The 17296-nt window shown below is 50.1% G+C and overlaps 1 protein-coding gene across 1 annotated transcript in view; it reads right to left on the bottom strand.

The window, feature by feature from the left end:
• SCN8A (sodium voltage-gated channel alpha subunit 8) overlaps positions 1–17296 on the bottom strand; it is a 52337-nt gene that overhangs the window by 24791 nt on the left and 10250 nt on the right. The window contains 10 exon segments of the mRNA XM_032713407.1: positions 253–476; positions 479–539; positions 749–955; positions 1616–1757; positions 2143–2206; positions 2562–2783; positions 6297–6388; positions 8521–8649; positions 8883–8972; positions 10843–10961. Of these exon segments, the coding sequence (XP_032569298.1) occupies positions 253–476; positions 479–539; positions 749–955; positions 1616–1757; positions 2143–2206; positions 2562–2783; positions 6297–6388; positions 8521–8649; positions 8883–8972; positions 10843–10961 (1350 nt within the window).

Raw genomic sequence — 17296 nt, 5'->3', positions numbered from 1 at the left:
TTGGCAGCACTGGGAGAACTGCTCCCTCCTGGCTGGCTGAGCTGGCTCAGAGCAGGAATTAACTGGCTGGATTCCCTTCCCTCAGGAACAATTCCTGCTGGGGGAAGTGCCTGTGAGGGCTGTAAACCCGGGCCCTAAGTGTCCTCCTGCTCTGCTGTGAGCAGATCCTTGGACATGCTAACCAGGATCTAAACTATAACACTATCCTGACCTCCAGCAAGCACAAAAAACAGTGAAGGAGGTTAAAACTACCTGGTTCATGATGGAAAACTTCCTTCCCAGCCTGTTATCGGGCAGCCTGAACGCTTTCCTCCTCATGCCATCCTCAGATTCTGACTTGAACACCTTCTCAGTGTCACACTTCTCATCTCCCTCCGACAGCTCCTTGTCCTTCCGCTTTTTCCTCCTGTTCCGACGCTCCTTGGCGCTCTTGGAACTGAGTTTGGAAATCTCTGAGGAGCTCCTGGACATCCTCCCCCCCCATCATCCTCCACAGCTTCTTCAGACACCGTCCCAGCCGAGGTGACCATGGCAGCAGCCTGAGGGGGGAGGCAAGAGAAGGGAAAATAAATCACATCTTTCCCCGATTAATGCTCCATCTCCTGCTTGGAGGAAGAGTTTGGCTCAGTGCACGTGGGCACAAGTCCAGCCCAGGTTGCTCCAACCTGGCCTGGGACACTTCCCACAGCTCCTCTGGGAAATCCAGTGCCCCATCACCCTCAAAGGGAGGAATTTCTTCCTTTCTCACCTGTGCCTCTTCCTGCTGCTTTTTCAGCTGCTCCAACATGGCCTTGAACTCTGCCTCCTTCTGCTCTGCCTCCTCCAGCGTCGCCTGGTTCTGCTCCTCGTAGGCCATGGCCACCACGGCCAGGATCAGGTTCACCAGGTAGAAGGAGCCCACGAAGATGACCAGCACAAAGAAGATCATGTAGGTTTTTCCTGCCGCTCGTAAGGTCTGGGAGTGGAAAATAACGGCAGAGGGATCAGGAGAGGGAAAGGGAGGAGATCTCGGGGTGACACCCGAGGCGTGAGCCGGCCCCGAGTTTCTTGACCTGAATGCTTCTGAGGAAATCCAGCAGTGCTGAGGATTTCAAGCTCAGCACCTCCCCTGCAGAGCACTGGAAGCTGCACGTTGAGCACAAAAGGTGACATCCCCCTTCCCCTCCGGAGGGAACATCCAACGGGTGCAGACTGAGAGGGGTTCGGAGGCACAGAGTGAAACCCAAGGCTCAGGCTCCCTCAAGACGAACCAAAGCGAGGAAAAAAAGCCACTTCATCCAGTCCCCAGAGCACCCTCAGGTCACAAGGGAGACCTGTGCCCTCCAAAGGGCCTGAGCACCTCCTGTGAGCAGAGCTGGGCTCCCACCACCTCCTGCAGCGGGTGCTCAGGTTCCTCCAGAATTAATTCACAGCTCAGCTGGACCCACCAGCCCTTCTGGACTCCAAGCCCAGCACCTGCTGCCAGGTAACATCCCCTTCCTCCTCCAACCCAACACCTCACTGGGCAGCTTCTCCTTCAGAGGAAAGGAATAAACCAAAGCTTCTCCCGTTCCCCTTTCCTGGTTTATCCCCGAATTCTCACTGTGTGAGAGGCAGAAGGGAAGCATTTACTCACTAGTTGATACAAGTTTTCCCAGAAGTCCTGAGTCATAAGGCGAAATAAAGCCAGAAAAGCCCAGCTGAAGGTGTCGAAGCTCGTGTAGCCGTAGTTGGGGTTCCGTCCTGCCTTCATGCACGTGTATCCCTCTGGACATTGGCTGGGGAGGGACAACAGCCAGGTCAGGGCATGGAGAGGGACAAAAAGGCACCAGCTTTGGCCAAAAGTGCCTTCAGAGCTGAAGGTCGGGGTGAAAAAAACAACGGGAGGCGACAGCAGGAGGCAAGTTCCCGTTTCTGAGCCTCCACTCACCCTTCTCTGATGATCCCTAAGATTGGATTTCAGAGGGAAACGGTGCCACTGGCACCACCTGCCCCCTGAGGTGACGTGGAAAACCCACTGCACCAGCAGTGCATTCACAGTTAGAGACAGAAATTACTGAAAGCTGGTGAAATAACACCAGAACCAACCAAGGAAGAGACAGGGAATATCCCAAAGGTTTTGCCAGCATTAGCCACCCATCAACAGTGAAGGTCAACACTCACCCTGCATCCGAGCTGTTACCACAGAGCAAAGGATCTGGGGCACCAGGAATGATGTAAAAATTTGCTGAAGAGGGTGAAAATGAAGAGATTACAGGTGAATATGTATGAAGGTAGAAGATTTAACAGACTACAGCACCATAAAACCCTCCACTCAAGATCCCCTCTCCCCCCCCAATTCCCCTGCTGAGAAATTTATCTGTAAAAATACATTTCGGACAAAACACTCAGCTCAAAGAGCACAGCCAAACTCTTTAAAAGGGTGAACCCCACCAGAAACACCCTAATGGGGTTCTAAGAAGCCGAAAATTCTCTGGGCACAGGGGATTTTCATTGCACAAAGTGCCACAAACCACGCTGGAAATGGTGGGCACCCCCCTGAGCTGAACCAGGAGGTTTTGGGGAGCCTCAGAAACACCTACACATGTTGTTGGTGTACTCCTCCCAGTCGAAGCCCCTGGAGCCGTTATCCAGGAAGGTCTCGTTCACATTAATTGGCCAAATCACACACTTGTTCCTCAGGTTGCCCATGAACAGCTGGAGCCCAATGAGGGCAAAGACACTGAGGCAGAAAACTGTCAGGATCATCACGTCCGACAGCTTCTTCACCGACTGGATGAGGGCACCCACGATGGTCTTCAGGCCTGTGGAGAGGGAAAGGGGACTGGAAATCACTCCTGCAGCGGGAAAACACACTGCAAATCCCTCCCAAACCATACAGCACCTCCTAACACCTCCATGGGGGGAAAGATCCTGGCTACAAACCGGGGGGGCTCCTGAGAACCCCCATGTGGGGTTGGGTTTTCCAGCTGCCCCAAGACCAGGATGGAGGGACCAGCTCAGGGGTTTTGTGGGGAAGGGGACAGTCAGAACAAACCCAAACCCTGTTTGTCCTGAGAATGCCTGAGCTTTGCAGCCAGGCTGAGGGGTGTGTTCAGGAATCACTGCCCTGCACACAGGGGGTGTCAAACAGGGATGTTAAAACCGGGATTTGCTGCCACAAACCCCTCGCTGGCACGGGCTGTGACAGCTCACAAAGATCAAACACCTTTAAACTCCCACCTTGGGTTTCTCCTGCTCATCTGAACTGTCCCAGCATTTCCCTTCCCTGAACCAGCACTTCCCTTCCCCTGTGGGAGCTGAATTTTCCGTTTGGATGGATTTCACCTGGTGCTTTGGGATCCCTCGGGATCCTTGATAGACTCAGTTCTAAAAAGTAAACTCAGGCATAAGCCAAGAATCCTTCTGGTTTCTCAAACCAGCCTGGTCTGTGAGAGGAACCCCCCCCCCACAGGAGGGAGGAAGAACTCAGCACTAATTTTTAGGAGACAGGTCTAAACTAGTAAGAATTTTGGAGGCAGAAGCCACACGGATTTAGGACCCTTTAATCAGCCTTTCTAGTGTTTAGTAGGATAATTCTATGACTTATAAATGAGCAGTGAAGGGAGGAAGGAGGAAAAAAAACCCCCATAAATCACAGATCCAGCTGGACTTGGGGCCAGTCAGATCCAAGGCTCTGGCTGAGGCCACAACAACATCCCACAATAAATCCCTGACCAGAATCCTTGGTCCCCTCCAGCCTTCCCCTTCTGTACCACCAGAGGGTTGAGCCATGTCAGGCACATAAAGATTCATAAATACATGGTTATAGATACATTCCTTACAGAGGAATAATTTTTTAAATGTCATTTCCTTCCATTATCCCGACTTTTCCTGGATGCCAAAGCCCTGCCCCGACCCAGAGCAGGTTTTTGCTGTTAGTTCTGGCAGACACATCACCCCCATGCTCATCCCACAGCTCTGCTCTGCTCATGCACCAGCCCTCGGGTTCCTGGTTGGGATGCTGCTCCTTCAGAGGAGTGCAGGAAAAGGGGGTTTGGAACCAGGACAAAACTGGCAGCAGGAGAGTTCTGGCAACAAACCAGGAACACTCAAAAAAACCCCCACAACTCCAGCAACAGCAGCTCCAGGTTTTCCTGGGTCCTGTGTGCTGCAGGTGTGACAAAAGTGTGTCCCCATCAGACAATTCAATGTAAGAACTTCAAGGGCCAACAGGGAAAACCTCTTGAGACCATCACAGTTTCACAGGGACCCCCAAGCCATAAAACCAAAGCAGTACTTTGATATTTTAGCTCCCAGGAGCCACAGTCTGCTCCTGTCACACAGATCCACGGAGACCACGGAATTCTGCCCAGTTTCATGGCAGATCCTGGAAATATTTCCCATTTTTTATCTTGTCTCAAAACCACACGAATCCCAATTATTGGTAGAAGGTGTAGCCAGCACTCAAAGCACTAAAACAAGTTTCTCAGTAGCTCAGCACAGGGTTAAAATTCCCACTCCATGTGCTGAAGCAGAAGGGGAATCCTTTTAGATTTTAATATTCAGTGTGTTCTGAAAAATCCCTTTCTGCCTGTGAAATGACAGCAGTAAAACCCATAAAGAGTACTTCATGCCTTCACATTAAATAACCCAAAAGGCCAATTACCCAAATGCTTTACATTCCTCCTGTTGTTAGTCCCAAAATCGGGGGGTGAGGTCTGTGCTGCAGAACCACACCCGGACAACCCTCCCCCAGAGAGGGATACAACACCCAGGGTTTGGGCGTTTCCAGGTGTGTCCAGTGTCCCCCAACACCCAAACAGGGTTCCCTCGGCTGCATGTGGCAAATCACCCTTTTAATTAAACCAGAATATGCAGCAGATTGTGCCTTTGGTACCAGTCAGGGCTGTGCTGAGCTCAGCAGGGCTCAGCCCCACCCCTCTCGCTGCCATTGGAATTCAATTCCATTCGTTTGGAGTTCTGTGGAGGGAATGATCCAGAACTGAGCTGTCCTGCTCCCTTCCACGGGAAGACAAGGCAGCCACACAGTCAGGAACCAGCTCCTTGAAGCTGCACCATCTCCACTCTGCTACAATTAAGAAAGCAGAACAGGCAAATCTGGTTCCAACAGGGATGTTTCCCTCTGAGCGAGGACCTGGAGGCTGAGAGAATCCCAACTGCACGTCAGGCCTGCCCAGGGCACTGCCAGCAGCAATTCCCAGGGATCTTTTCTCTTTAATATCCCCAGACATTAAGGAAGGCTCAGCAGGAACATCACTCCAGCACGTTCTCATGGGGTGCAAGGGAAGCGGGTGCCACATCAGAGCATCATCATCATCATCATCATCATCATCATCACCATCATCATGCACAACAGGCAGGTGCAGCTGATGGGGTTGGCAGTCTGGGATGGGCCCTACAAATCCACAGGCTCTTCCCTGGCAGCCTGAGAGAGCAGAGCCACCGTTCCATGATCAGGGAATGTGTCATGGAACAGACTCCAAAGGACCTGCAGGGCAGCCGGGGGGTTATTTCAGGTGCCTGCCCTGAGACAGGCTGAGCACCTGAAAACCTGCTGATCCCTGTGACAGCTGAGCCTGACCTTAAACTTAGGGGCACTTGTGAGAAACCACCCACACGAGGCTTTTCTGCACAAGAATTCAGGATCAGGAAGTGTTTCAGGCCGGGCTGGATGGAGCTTGGAGTGACCTGGTCCAGGGGAAGGTGGCCCTGCCCACAGAATGAGATGAGTTTAAGGTCTCTCCCAACCCAGACCATTCTGGAATTCTGGGATTCTCAGTCCATAATCTGTGTGTCTCACAACAAAAGAAGGGCCCCTGCTCTCCCTGTGACACACAAATGAGTTACAGGTCTAGAAGCAGCTTTGGGAGGCTCAGCCCGGCCAAGTCCAGCTCAGGAAATGGGCAAAAGGTTTTAATCCCGGTTGGGTTTCGCTCTGTTGTTTTGCACAGTTATTCCTAAATCTGCAGAAACACTGGTGATAAAGGGGCAAATCCCTGAGCCAGAAACTGCTCAGCCTGAGGGGGAGCCTGAGCCTTCATTCACCTGCAATTAAACTTCAAGCCTGGCTTTAATCTCAGAGATGGGCACGCCAGGGATGCACACAGGGACAGAGGAGTAGGGAATAACAGCCTGTTCATCCCATGATTTGGTGGCCCAGAAGCCTTGATTTCAAACTGTCCTGTCACACAGACTGCAAATCCCATCCCAAAAAGCCCAGTGCCACTTCTGAGGAACGAGCAGTGCAGGGAGGGAGGGGAGATGGAGAGAGGAGACACACACAAGCCCAGCCTCTGATGCCGAAGGGTTCTCACCTGGAATTACAGAGATAGTTTTCAAAGCTCGGAGAACTCTGAAAGTTCTCAATGCTGAGACATTCCCAAGGTCCACAAACTCTGTGACATATCTGCAATGAGGGAGGTCACACACAAAAAACACCATGACAATACCACACCAAAATAAAACAACAACTACGGACAAAGCAATACATCACTCACAGGGGCCTGTACCCGACAGCTAAACACCAACCGGGGCCTTACCTGGAATTACAGAAATAGTTTTCAAAGCTCTCAGAACCCTGAAAGTGCGCAGAGCTGAAACATTGCCTAGGTTTACAAACTCTGTTATATACCTGCAGAATTAAACCAGAGTTAATGGCACCGTTGGGGTCACCTCCCCCTGCATAAATCGTCTGCTTGCAGGACACAGCTCGTGATTTAAAATGTTTCAGGACGGGCAGGGAGGAGACAGAGACAGAAAAGTTGTGGAGGCAAAACCCGGGTTAAGTCTCTCCTCTCTGCAACCAGCTCACCCAGGTGCATGGGTGGGTACCTGGATCCTCACCTGGAATCATGGAATCATGGAATATCCTGGGCTGGGAGGGACCCACAGGGATCATCCAGTCCAACCCCTGGCCCTGCACAGACACCCCGACAATCCCACCCTGTCCCTGGGAGCGTTGTCCAAACCCTCCTGGAGCTCTGGCAGCCTTGGGGCCGTGCCCACTGCCCTGGGGAGCCTGGTCAGTGCCCAACCACTCTCTGGGGGAAGAATCTTTCCCTAATGTCCAGCCTGACCCTGCCCTGGCACAGCCCCAGCCCTTCCCTGGGTCCTGTCCCTGCTCACAGGGAGCAGAGGTCGGAGCTGCAGCCCCCGGGGAGTCTCCCCTCAGTCTCCTCCAGCTGAACAAACCCTCAGCTGCTCCTCCAGACCCTTCCCCATCCCTGTGTCCCTGCTTTGGACCCTCTCCAACACCTTTACATCTTTTTGACATTGTGGTGCCCCAAACTTCCTCTACAGGGCTCAAAAATTCAACGTCACCTCTGCAGAGGGCAACTGTGGAAGTGTCACATCTGTGAGGAGACCTGGTGACACCACCCTAAACATCCTGGTCTGGTGGAAAGTGTCCCTGCCCACAGCAAGGGGTGCAACTGGGTGAGCTTTAAGGTCCCTCTCAAAGCCAAACCATTCCAGGATTCCATGATTTTATGATTCCTCAATTCAGGGTTTTCAGGTATATTCGCTCCACTCCATGTTTTTAATAAATCATGATCATCTTTTGCTCTGATTAGCATCCTCCACTTTCATTAGCATCCTTCATTTTAATCAGCATCCTTCATTTTAATCCTTTATGCTCCTGTTTCTGAGCCACAGGTAGGTTTGATCATCCCCCTTTTCCAGGGGAATAAACCCAAGATACACAGAGAACATGTTTAGTGCAAGGCACCAGAGTTCTATTTTACCCCCATTTAGAGAATATTTCCTCTGTGCTGTCTGGGGAGAAACTTTCAAGTGCTCTGAACCCTTGGAAATCTGGCTCCTGAGCCTTCCTACATGATCCCTGTTCCCTCAGACCTTGGTGACCACGGGAGCCCAACAATGTGCACCTGCAACATCCCAAAAATAAATTGAAAAGGGGGAAAAATATCTCTTCCACCAGCAACCTCAGGGACCACTGACGTGGACCTGGTTTCCATCAGCATGACTGAGCCTGAGCCAGGATCACCTCAGGGCAATAAGGAAAACCAGGAATAAGGAAAAAAAACCAGTCCTGATGGGACTCAACATCCCCCTGATCCTCAGTGTCAGGACAGTGGGAGCTGATCTGGCACGAGAGGAAAGAATGAGGAAGGAAAACCACGTTAATTCCTTCCTTGGGGAATGGGTTAATAACCACAGTTATTAATGGGTTATTAATGGGTTATTAGTGGGGTAATGACTGTCCAACCTCCAGCTGCAGCCCAGGAATATTTAAAACCCCAGCCCAAGGAGGAAGGAGAGGTAGAGACTGGGATTTAAAGGTATTTGGCTCCTGGTCCCACACTGAGCAGCCCCTCTGGCACGTGAGCCATCGAAAATCTCGATTAACAAGGCAATTCTCAGAAAATCCTGGGGTTTTTTTTTTTTGCAGCAGCAGCTCCACAGTTTAGAGCTGAGATTCCATCAGGCTTTAAACCAGGACAGAAATCTCCTTTTCCTTTACAAACCCCCCCCCCTCTTGCCCACAGAGCCTGGAGATAACCTGGAAACTCGACTCACGCCATCATGATGACGCTGAAATCCAGCCAGTTCCAAGGATCCCGCAGGAAGGTGAATCCATCTATACAGAAACCTCTGGCAATGATTTTCACGAGTGACTCGAAGGTGTAAATCCCAGTGAAGGTGTACCTGGGGGCAGGGGGAGGGAGAGACACGGGCTGAGAACCGCCGGGAACAAAGGGCGCTTTGGCCCCCGGAAAAATGGGAATGACAAACCCCGAAAATGGGAATGACAGACCCCGAAAACGGGAATGACAAATGGCTCTGAGGGATGATGTGTCCGTGCAAACGGGCAGGGGGAGGAGCAGGGAAGGAGCTCAGAGTTCTGGGGAGGTTCTGACAGCACAAGGGTTGGTACTTACTCCACGTTCTTGGACCATTCGGGCGGGTTACTAAAAGTCATGAATACACAGTTGGTCAAAATAGTGCACATAATGATCATGCTAAATACTGTGGGGCAAAGTCAAGGAGCAAAGGGACACGTGGTGGCTCTTTAACATCCCCCTCTGGTCCCCAAAAATCACGGAGTGCTGGAAAATGCAACCATTTCCAGGTATAATAAGAGCCGAGATGCTTCCAGCACTCGTGGGAAATAAGGCTATTTATATATTATATACTATATGCTAAATATAATATAGAATATAATATACAATGTATAATATATAGTATAATATATAATATTTATATAGGTAATTACTATACTATACAATATTTACAATTTATATACTATATATATACTATTGACATATATATACTATTGAAATACTATATATACTATTGACATTATACATATACTATTTACATATTATATATACTATTGACATACTATATATACTATTTATATACTATATATACTATGTACATACTTATTTATATACTATATAATATGTAGATACTGTATATACTATTTATATACTATATATAGTATGTAGATACTATATATATTATTTATATACTATGTATACTATTTACATACTATATATACTATTCATATACTATATATACTATATATACTACGTACATACTATATATATATGATTTATATACTATATAATACATTTATAGTATAGAAATAGTATTTTATGTCGCTGTTCAATTTATTTTCTATTTTCTGGTATTTTCTTAGTAATTAAAAAAAAAAAATCCCAGGTCCAAACAGAAGATGTCTCCCCAAATAATTCCAGTTGTTCAGTAACATGAAAACATCTTGTCTGCTCATGCAGCCCATGGGAAAGGCACAGACACCAGGATTTAGCTTGGAGAAAACCACAGGAGTCCTTCCAAAGCCATCTGTGCTCCCTCTGTGTGTTTGGGGACTGATTGGAGGAGGCTGAAGCACAAATTCCCAACCAGAAGTGGATTTTAACCACTCAATTATCAGCCCAGCAGTGAAATCCAGCTCAGATCCGAAGCTGTTTGACTTCCAGAATTATTTAAGGAGACTCCAACACACCTCAGATGGAGACCCAAGAGCCTCCAGCAGCATCTTGGGCTCAGCCTGACAATCTGCATCCCTTGGCTGCATCCCAGGCATCCAGGGGGAGGAAAAGGCCACGAGAACTCACACAGAGCCAAAGGAAACATTCCTGAATCCACTCTGAAAAGATGGAAAAGCTTTTTCTCCACCTGAGAAGCAGGAATGGAGGGCCCAGGAGCCTCTACACCAGCAAATGAGGGTGTTTCTGCTTTAGAGTCACCACCTAAAATAAATAAATGAACAGGGCAAAGCAGCTCAGTCAATAGAGACATTTTTTTCCTCCTAATAACACCATCAACCAAAAGCCACTGGAGCTGCCTGAGCCCTGCAGAGGAAAAGCTTTTGGAAAAGCTTTGCCATTAGAAGGATGTTTTAGAGATGCCAAAAGAGCAAGAAATCAGTCAGTGTCTAATTACAGACAAGGTGGCTCTGGGTCCTTCTCCAGAAAATAATTCTATTTAATATTTAGTATTTTTTAAAATCTGTTTTAGTTCTGTTTAACCATTTCAGCAGCTGTTAAAGCTCAGCTCCTCTTCACATTAAAAACACAGCCTTAAATCATATCTGTTCCAAAACTCATCCATGGGTGTGGGATGGGAGAATGGACACAGGGAAAATAAAGGAGAAGTTTCCTTCATTGGATGTGGCTCAAGGACACCGACTTTTCATCCAAAAAAAGCAGGTTTTTGTGCATGTTCTGAGGCCAATCCACCCCCCTGGGTGCAGGACTGTCATTCACAGATGGGAACTGAGCAAAAGACAATTTGGGAGGGAAGAGATTTGACAGGGAAGAGATTTTCAAGGAACACACGAAGGCAAAGAGAACTCAATAATAAAAAGGATATGAATGTATCAAAATTTTAATAGCTATTCTTCTAAACAGATTAAAAGGACTTAAAATGTACAAGGCAGGTGTGGCACTAAATCGGAAGAGTGTTTTCCCTCTGTTTAGTACTACAAAGGTCTGCAGAGAAACAAAGAGAGAGAGAGTTAATCCAGGAAAATCAAAGCAGGGATTGTGCTCATAAAAAGGAAAAAAAAAGGACAAATTACTTCTATAGTAAAAAAATAGCATTTTCTTTTAAAGAATTATCTCTTTTATGAAGCTCCCATTAGGGTGAGACATACCAGCACATCCTGGACATCCCTACCAGGCCATCCTGGACATCCCCACCAATACATCCTGGACATCCCTACCAGCACATCCTGGACATCCCCACCAGCACATCCTTGGACATCCCCACCAAGACATCCTGGACATCCCTACCAAGACATCCTGGACATCCCTACCAACACATCCTGGACATCCCTACCAGGCCATCCTGGACATCCCTACCAACACATCCTGGACATCCCTACCAACACATCCTGGACATCCCCACCAGCACATCCTGGACATCCCCACCAGCACATCCTGGACAATTCTACTCCAAGCATCCATTTCACCAGAGATTTCAGAGCAGAAGCCAAACCTCCCATCCAAGCCCACGTTTTCCTCTTCCACAGCACTGCGGCCCCCAACCTAAGAGAGAAGAGCTGAGGCCCAAAGTGCCTCAGGACCAGGATCCAGGAGCGGATCCGGCAGCTGAGCCCTCACCACGAGCTCCAGCCCCTCTTCACGGCACAGCCTGTGCCTCCTTCCCAAAGAACAGCTCCCACAAGGAATCCTGGTTTCACAGGACAGCATCTCAGCTGGAAAGAGAGGCTGGCAGGTGAACAGGAGGAAAAGGTGGTGGCAGAGTCCCTCAGCCCAGCAGACACAGGTCACCCCCCGTCCCACCCGCCCCTGCGCCCACCCCTGGGTCTCCCTGCCCTTCATTAATTAGAGAGAAGCTTGAGATTTGAGGTTCAATTCCTTACACAGAACCTGTGGAACGACTCATGCAAATGGGAGGCAGAATTCCACAGCCTTACACCACAGATCCCTCGGTCCATCTCCCCACGGAGCACCGGGAGCATCCCAGGTACAAGTGGGTCTGTGGGCACTTCATTCCAGCACACCCAAAGCACCCAGCACCCGACTCAGAGGGCAGGAAGCAACTTGTGTGCACTGAGAAGCCAAAGCCCTTTCCCTGGCACCATTTGTCCCATTTTTATTCTCTCCAGGATGGCCCCGGACTCGTCTCCAGCCCCCCTGGCTGGCACAGCCCCGAGTTCCCGGAGCCCAACCCAAGGGAATCCTGGGGCTCCCTGCCAACCCCGGCTTCCCCAGGAGACTCCTCTTAGGAAATCTGTCATTTCCCTCCTCGCAAGGGGAACAACGTGTTTGGGCTCGTTTGGCTCAATTAGACCACTGAGCAGTAAATTATTTGCAAAGGAAATCAAAATCAGGTTGTGGTCGAGCACAGAACCACTAATGCATCCCCACCAAAAGCACTTTAAAGACAACCCCGGGCAGCTCTTCAGTTGCAGCATCGTGAATTAATGACCAGATCACCTTGGCATGCAACAACCTTCTAAAAGGCCCAAAGTTTTGCAGAACTGCCATTACAAAGTGCTCAAGGGACAACCCAGTTCTAGGAACCAGTTCATTTCCCTTCCCTGACACCACAAACTTTCCAGGACTTGCATCCCATTCCTTTTTTAAATCTCTTTTTAAGGCTCTGGAGCAGGACACTGGGATGTTCCTGGGCTCCCGCCGTGTCCTGAGCTCCGGACTCTCCCACATCTTTCGAGCAGTGACACCTCTGCTGTGCCTGTGCTGAGCATGATGTGGGTCCAGGTGAGCTGGACAAAGACCTGGGGACTCCATCACCTCCCTGGGCAGCCCCTTCCAAGGCCCGACCACCCTTTCCAGGAAGGAATCCAACCTGTTTCATCCCACTGCCCACCAACCAGGAACTCCACGTTCTGCTTTGCCCTCTTAGTCCCTCCCCTGTCCCGTGTCCTCATTTCCTCTCCATGCTCTGCACACATTTCTCCTTTTAGACCATAAAACTTGTGGAGTGGTTCCTGCCTGTAAAGCCCATCACCCCTGGGCCTTCCAGCACAACCCTCACACCAACAAAGTGCCCCAATTCCAGTCTGCTCATCGATTCCGACGGTTCCGAGATCCACCATTCCCCTGTGTATCCCATAAAATCCTGGGTAAGCCTCCCATTGGTCTCATCAGTAGAAAGAAAAGCCCAAAAGCCAAGAATTGTTTGGCAATTTAAACCCTCTCTTAGCTTCTCTTTCTGCTGCTGACATATTAAAACTCCATTTCGAAATGGCTGCGAGCTCTTAAAACGTTTGCTGGGTCCGGGCCAAGAACATCCTTAAGAGCTTTTAAGAAGTGCTGAGGTAAAGCTCAGAACTTAGAGGAAGGTGATACCTGGAAAAAGGCACTTTGCACTCGGTTTAAGAGATGGTTGTGTCTGGTTGGACCTCCCAAACTCTCAGTTTGTTGTCAGAGCTGTGAAAAAACCTCCGTCCGCTTCAGTTCCCTCAGAGCCCCACGTGTTAACAAATCCTTGGAAACAGGGCTCACAAGAAGAAGGAAGATTCCCAGAGGACGAGTTTTCTAAATTAATCTGCAAGATGGTGACTGTGCCAGGGGAGCAGGACAGAGCTGATGGAGGGATGGCAGGAAACACTGAGGCTCTGGGAAGATCTGAAACGCTTCTGCTTCCTGCGGGTTTAACGTCGGGCGGTTCCGAGGTGGCTGAAGAGAGAGGAGGAGAGTGGGCAGGAGATTTCAGGAGCCAACAGCTTTAGGAACAGCCTGGGAACATATGGAGCCACATTCCTGCAGCAGTGACACCACGACGGGCTGACACTCGATGCTGAGCAAGAGGGAGAGCGACGACTTCCTGGTGACACCCCGAGCAAGTCACTGCTGGAAAACTCATGGACAGGGAATTCGGGCACTCTGGGGGCTGAGGAACCACAGACAGAATCAGAGCAGCCCTGGGGGAGAAGGACTTGGGGGGATCTGGTGGGGGAGAGGCTGGACATGACCCAGCCCAGAAACACCCCCACGTCGATGCAAAATATTTCTCAAGTCTGTTTTGTCTCACAGAGTTGTACTTTCTAACACAGAAACTCCATTATTTAATATTTAATTTCCCCTTCCCCCCAAAGGGGACAGATTTATTCTTTCTTAGTAACTTACTCTTCACCACTGAAAAGCTTGTGGGGAAAAGAAGTATCTGCTACATTTTGTTCTTGCTTTAACCTCTTGCTTCAAGCCAAATAGTGGGGAAAAAAAACTTGACTGTTTTGGAATTTAGAAAATAAAACATTCCTGAAAGATATATTTAAAAAAAAAAAAAGTAGATGGTTCAACATGGAATATTGAGAAACTGATTTGGATTTAAATTTTAACAACCTCTCAATCTGCCTGTGCAAGGAAATCCATTCTCCCTCCAATTCCCCATCCTTCCACCATCCCCAGCGGTGCAGATTTAGGGGTGGCAGCAGAGATTCCATCACTTCCCTGGCCCTGCCACACTCGGCATTCCCTGATCCCAGCTGGGATCCTCGGGGCTGGATCCACACACAGCCAACGGCTCCATCCCACTCTGCCTTCCCTCCGACACCAGGGAGGGCAGGACTGACAGGGATTTCACTTCCCTTCCCTCAGTCTTTTCCTTTCCCACTTTTCCTGCTCCTTTTAAGTCAGTTGGAGACACGGAGTGGAAGAAAAAAACCTCATTAAGCAAGACCTGGAAAGCAGGGGCTGGGGCTGCTCACACTGGGAGCTCTCCTGAATTTTGTTGGAATAAGGAAGTTCACAAGGAAGTCCTGGTCCTTGGGGGGTTTTAACTGAAATGTTTCCAGTTTGCACAACAAATATCATGGCCAGTATTGCTTCAGTGTTGGAAGATCTGGAAAAGGCACTGAGGCTCTGGAAACAACAAAAGGCTGATTTCTTGAGGTGGTTTTGACTCTTCCCCCTGCTTTGGGGACTCCACTGGAAGGCAAAACCCCGGCAGAGCCACCCCTTGTCCCTGTAGACGTCACATCCCAGGGCCAGACGTGGTTCCTGCAGCTGGGCCCTCCCATCCCAGAGATTTTCCCAGGCCCACAGAGCCAAGGTGACATTCTGGACCCGAGGGCCCACTTCCAAAGCAGGCATGTGACTTGGGGAAGCTGCAAGTCACTCCATTGGCACGAAACCTGGAGAGAGGGATCCTCAGGTGCTCATCTGCCAGCAGGAGGTGACCTCGGACGTCCTGCTCCAGCCTCAGATGCTCATGGATGTGTGGACAGCCTTCCTTTTCCTGCTGGAATCCACCCACCCGAGCCTATCCATGGTCTCAACTCCCAAAATATTCAGGGACCTTCTGCTGCCCTCCAAGTGGAGCCAACTGCAGGAGCAGGAGCACCTTCACCCCGTCCCGCAGCACGGATGAGATTCCCACCCAGGGAAGGTGCTTGAGGAAAACAACCCCAGCCTGGGAAAAGCCTGGACTGGGTGCTCTGGGCTGGGTGACAAGGCAGGGATGGGTCACAGGTTGGACTCGATGGTCCTGGAGGGCTTTTCCAACCTCAATGATCCCGGGATTCCGTGACTCCCGTTTTGCAAAACGAACCTGAGCAGAGCAAGGAGCAGCACTTGGGACAAAACCATCGCCGGGCTCCAGACCCGGGGCTTGTGACTCCCTGGGCCACGGTGCTGTTTCCAAGTCACTCTGTTTCCCCTTTAAATATCAGTTACCAGGCCACTGGAAGTTGAGCTGCTCCGTTAAAATGCAGTTTCAGTTCCTTAAGAGAAACCAAGATCACCGTGTCCTCCTGCAAGGAAAAGCAACCAGCTGATCTGTCCCTGTGCACGCTGCAGAAGCAAAGACCTGTGATGCAAAGCCTTCTGGAGAAGGGGGGGGGGGTGTGGGGAAATCTTGGAAAACTTCCCATGATTCAAGCAGATTCCTGATGATTCAGAGAAGGGCCTTTTTAATGGCCTTAAAAAAAAACAAAACCTGCCTGGTGGGAAGTGACGGACTCTGGGAAGCAGCGGGAAGGACACACCTAAGGAATGGCCACAGTGAGATGGATGGAAAGGAACAGAGCATGAATCCAGTGTCTGTGGGGAGAGCCAGGCCCTGCTCCCAGCATGGCACACACAGGGCTGAGGGGGTTTCCCTCTCATCTCCAGAACTTTCCCTCCATCTCCACACCACGAGCAGGCAACGACTCCTCAAGTGTCAGCACTCCTGTGGTGCTCCTGGAGGTGGGACAGATGCCTTCAGGGATGGGAGTGTGGCTGATTTTTTCCTCTAGAAATGGAAGGTTTATTGATGGCCTTGTGCTGGGAGGCAAACCTGGAGCCTGATGGAGCAGGAGGGGTAAAGGGGTTCCCCTCTGCCTCCTGCTCCTGGTGGGACACGGAGAACCAGGGAGCCTCTGCCCCCTCAGCACCAGGGACCTATTTCTGCTGGAAAAGGGTTTGACAGCCCAGCTCTGCCACTGGCACCATCCCTTCACCTGCACAGACACAGAGAGGCTCCAAACCCCTCCTGATGGGATCCCAGTGACATTTGTGACACCCCAGTGGTGGGATGGGCCAAGAGACCCTCGGAACTGGGAGGGTGGGGAGGCCCTGGTACAGGGTGTCCAGGGAAGCTGTGGTTGTCCCTGGATCTCTGGAAGTGTCCCAGGCCAGGTTGGAGCAGCCTGGGATAGTGGAAGGTGTCTCTGTCCATGGATGAGCTTTAAGGTCCCTTCCAGCCCCAACCATCCTGGGATTCCATGAGCCGGTCTCACCAAAAACCAGGGAATACCAGGTTGGTTTAATAAAGAGAAAACACTTGGTTGATAAAGAAAAAAATACTCCTGAGGATAACTACAGTGCCTTTTTCCCCCAGGAGCTCCTGGTAATGCATCTCCTGAAGCAGCACATCACCTGGACCCTGGGATCCAACACACACATTCCAAAATTCCAAAGCCCTGTGCTGAGCCAGCTCCTGCTCCCAGCAACACAACTCACCACTACAAATGCAGGAAAGAACAGCCAGTTACACCCAAATCCAGCTGATTCCATGGGAATGACACCCTGCCAGTCTTGGAGTCCCTTCTGAGCGTGGCACAAACTTGTGTCCCATCACAAACTCGTCACACATTTGTTACCCAGCACAGGGATTTCACACACAGGCAATTGTCCCCACTCACATCACAGCTCCTGTCACCCAGGGGCCAGACCTGCAGCTCCTCCCATGACAGCTGAGCCTCAGTTAGGGATGGCAGCTCTCTCAGCCTGCCCCAATTAAAGTTGTATCGAGGAAAGCCATGAAAATAAACAGCCAAGAACCTCAGTTTTAGCCTTCTGAGAAAATCCATGACCGTGCTCCTCCCTATTCCATGACCAGCAGATCCCTC

The sequence above is a fragment of the Chiroxiphia lanceolata genome, chromosome 30, assembly GCF_009829145.1.
Source record: "Chiroxiphia lanceolata isolate bChiLan1 chromosome 30, bChiLan1.pri, whole genome shotgun sequence".
Lineage (NCBI taxonomy): Eukaryota > Metazoa > Chordata > Aves > Passeriformes > Pipridae > Chiroxiphia > Chiroxiphia lanceolata.
Note: the sequence above shows the minus strand (reverse complement) of the source record. Positions and strands in the feature narration are given on the sequence as shown.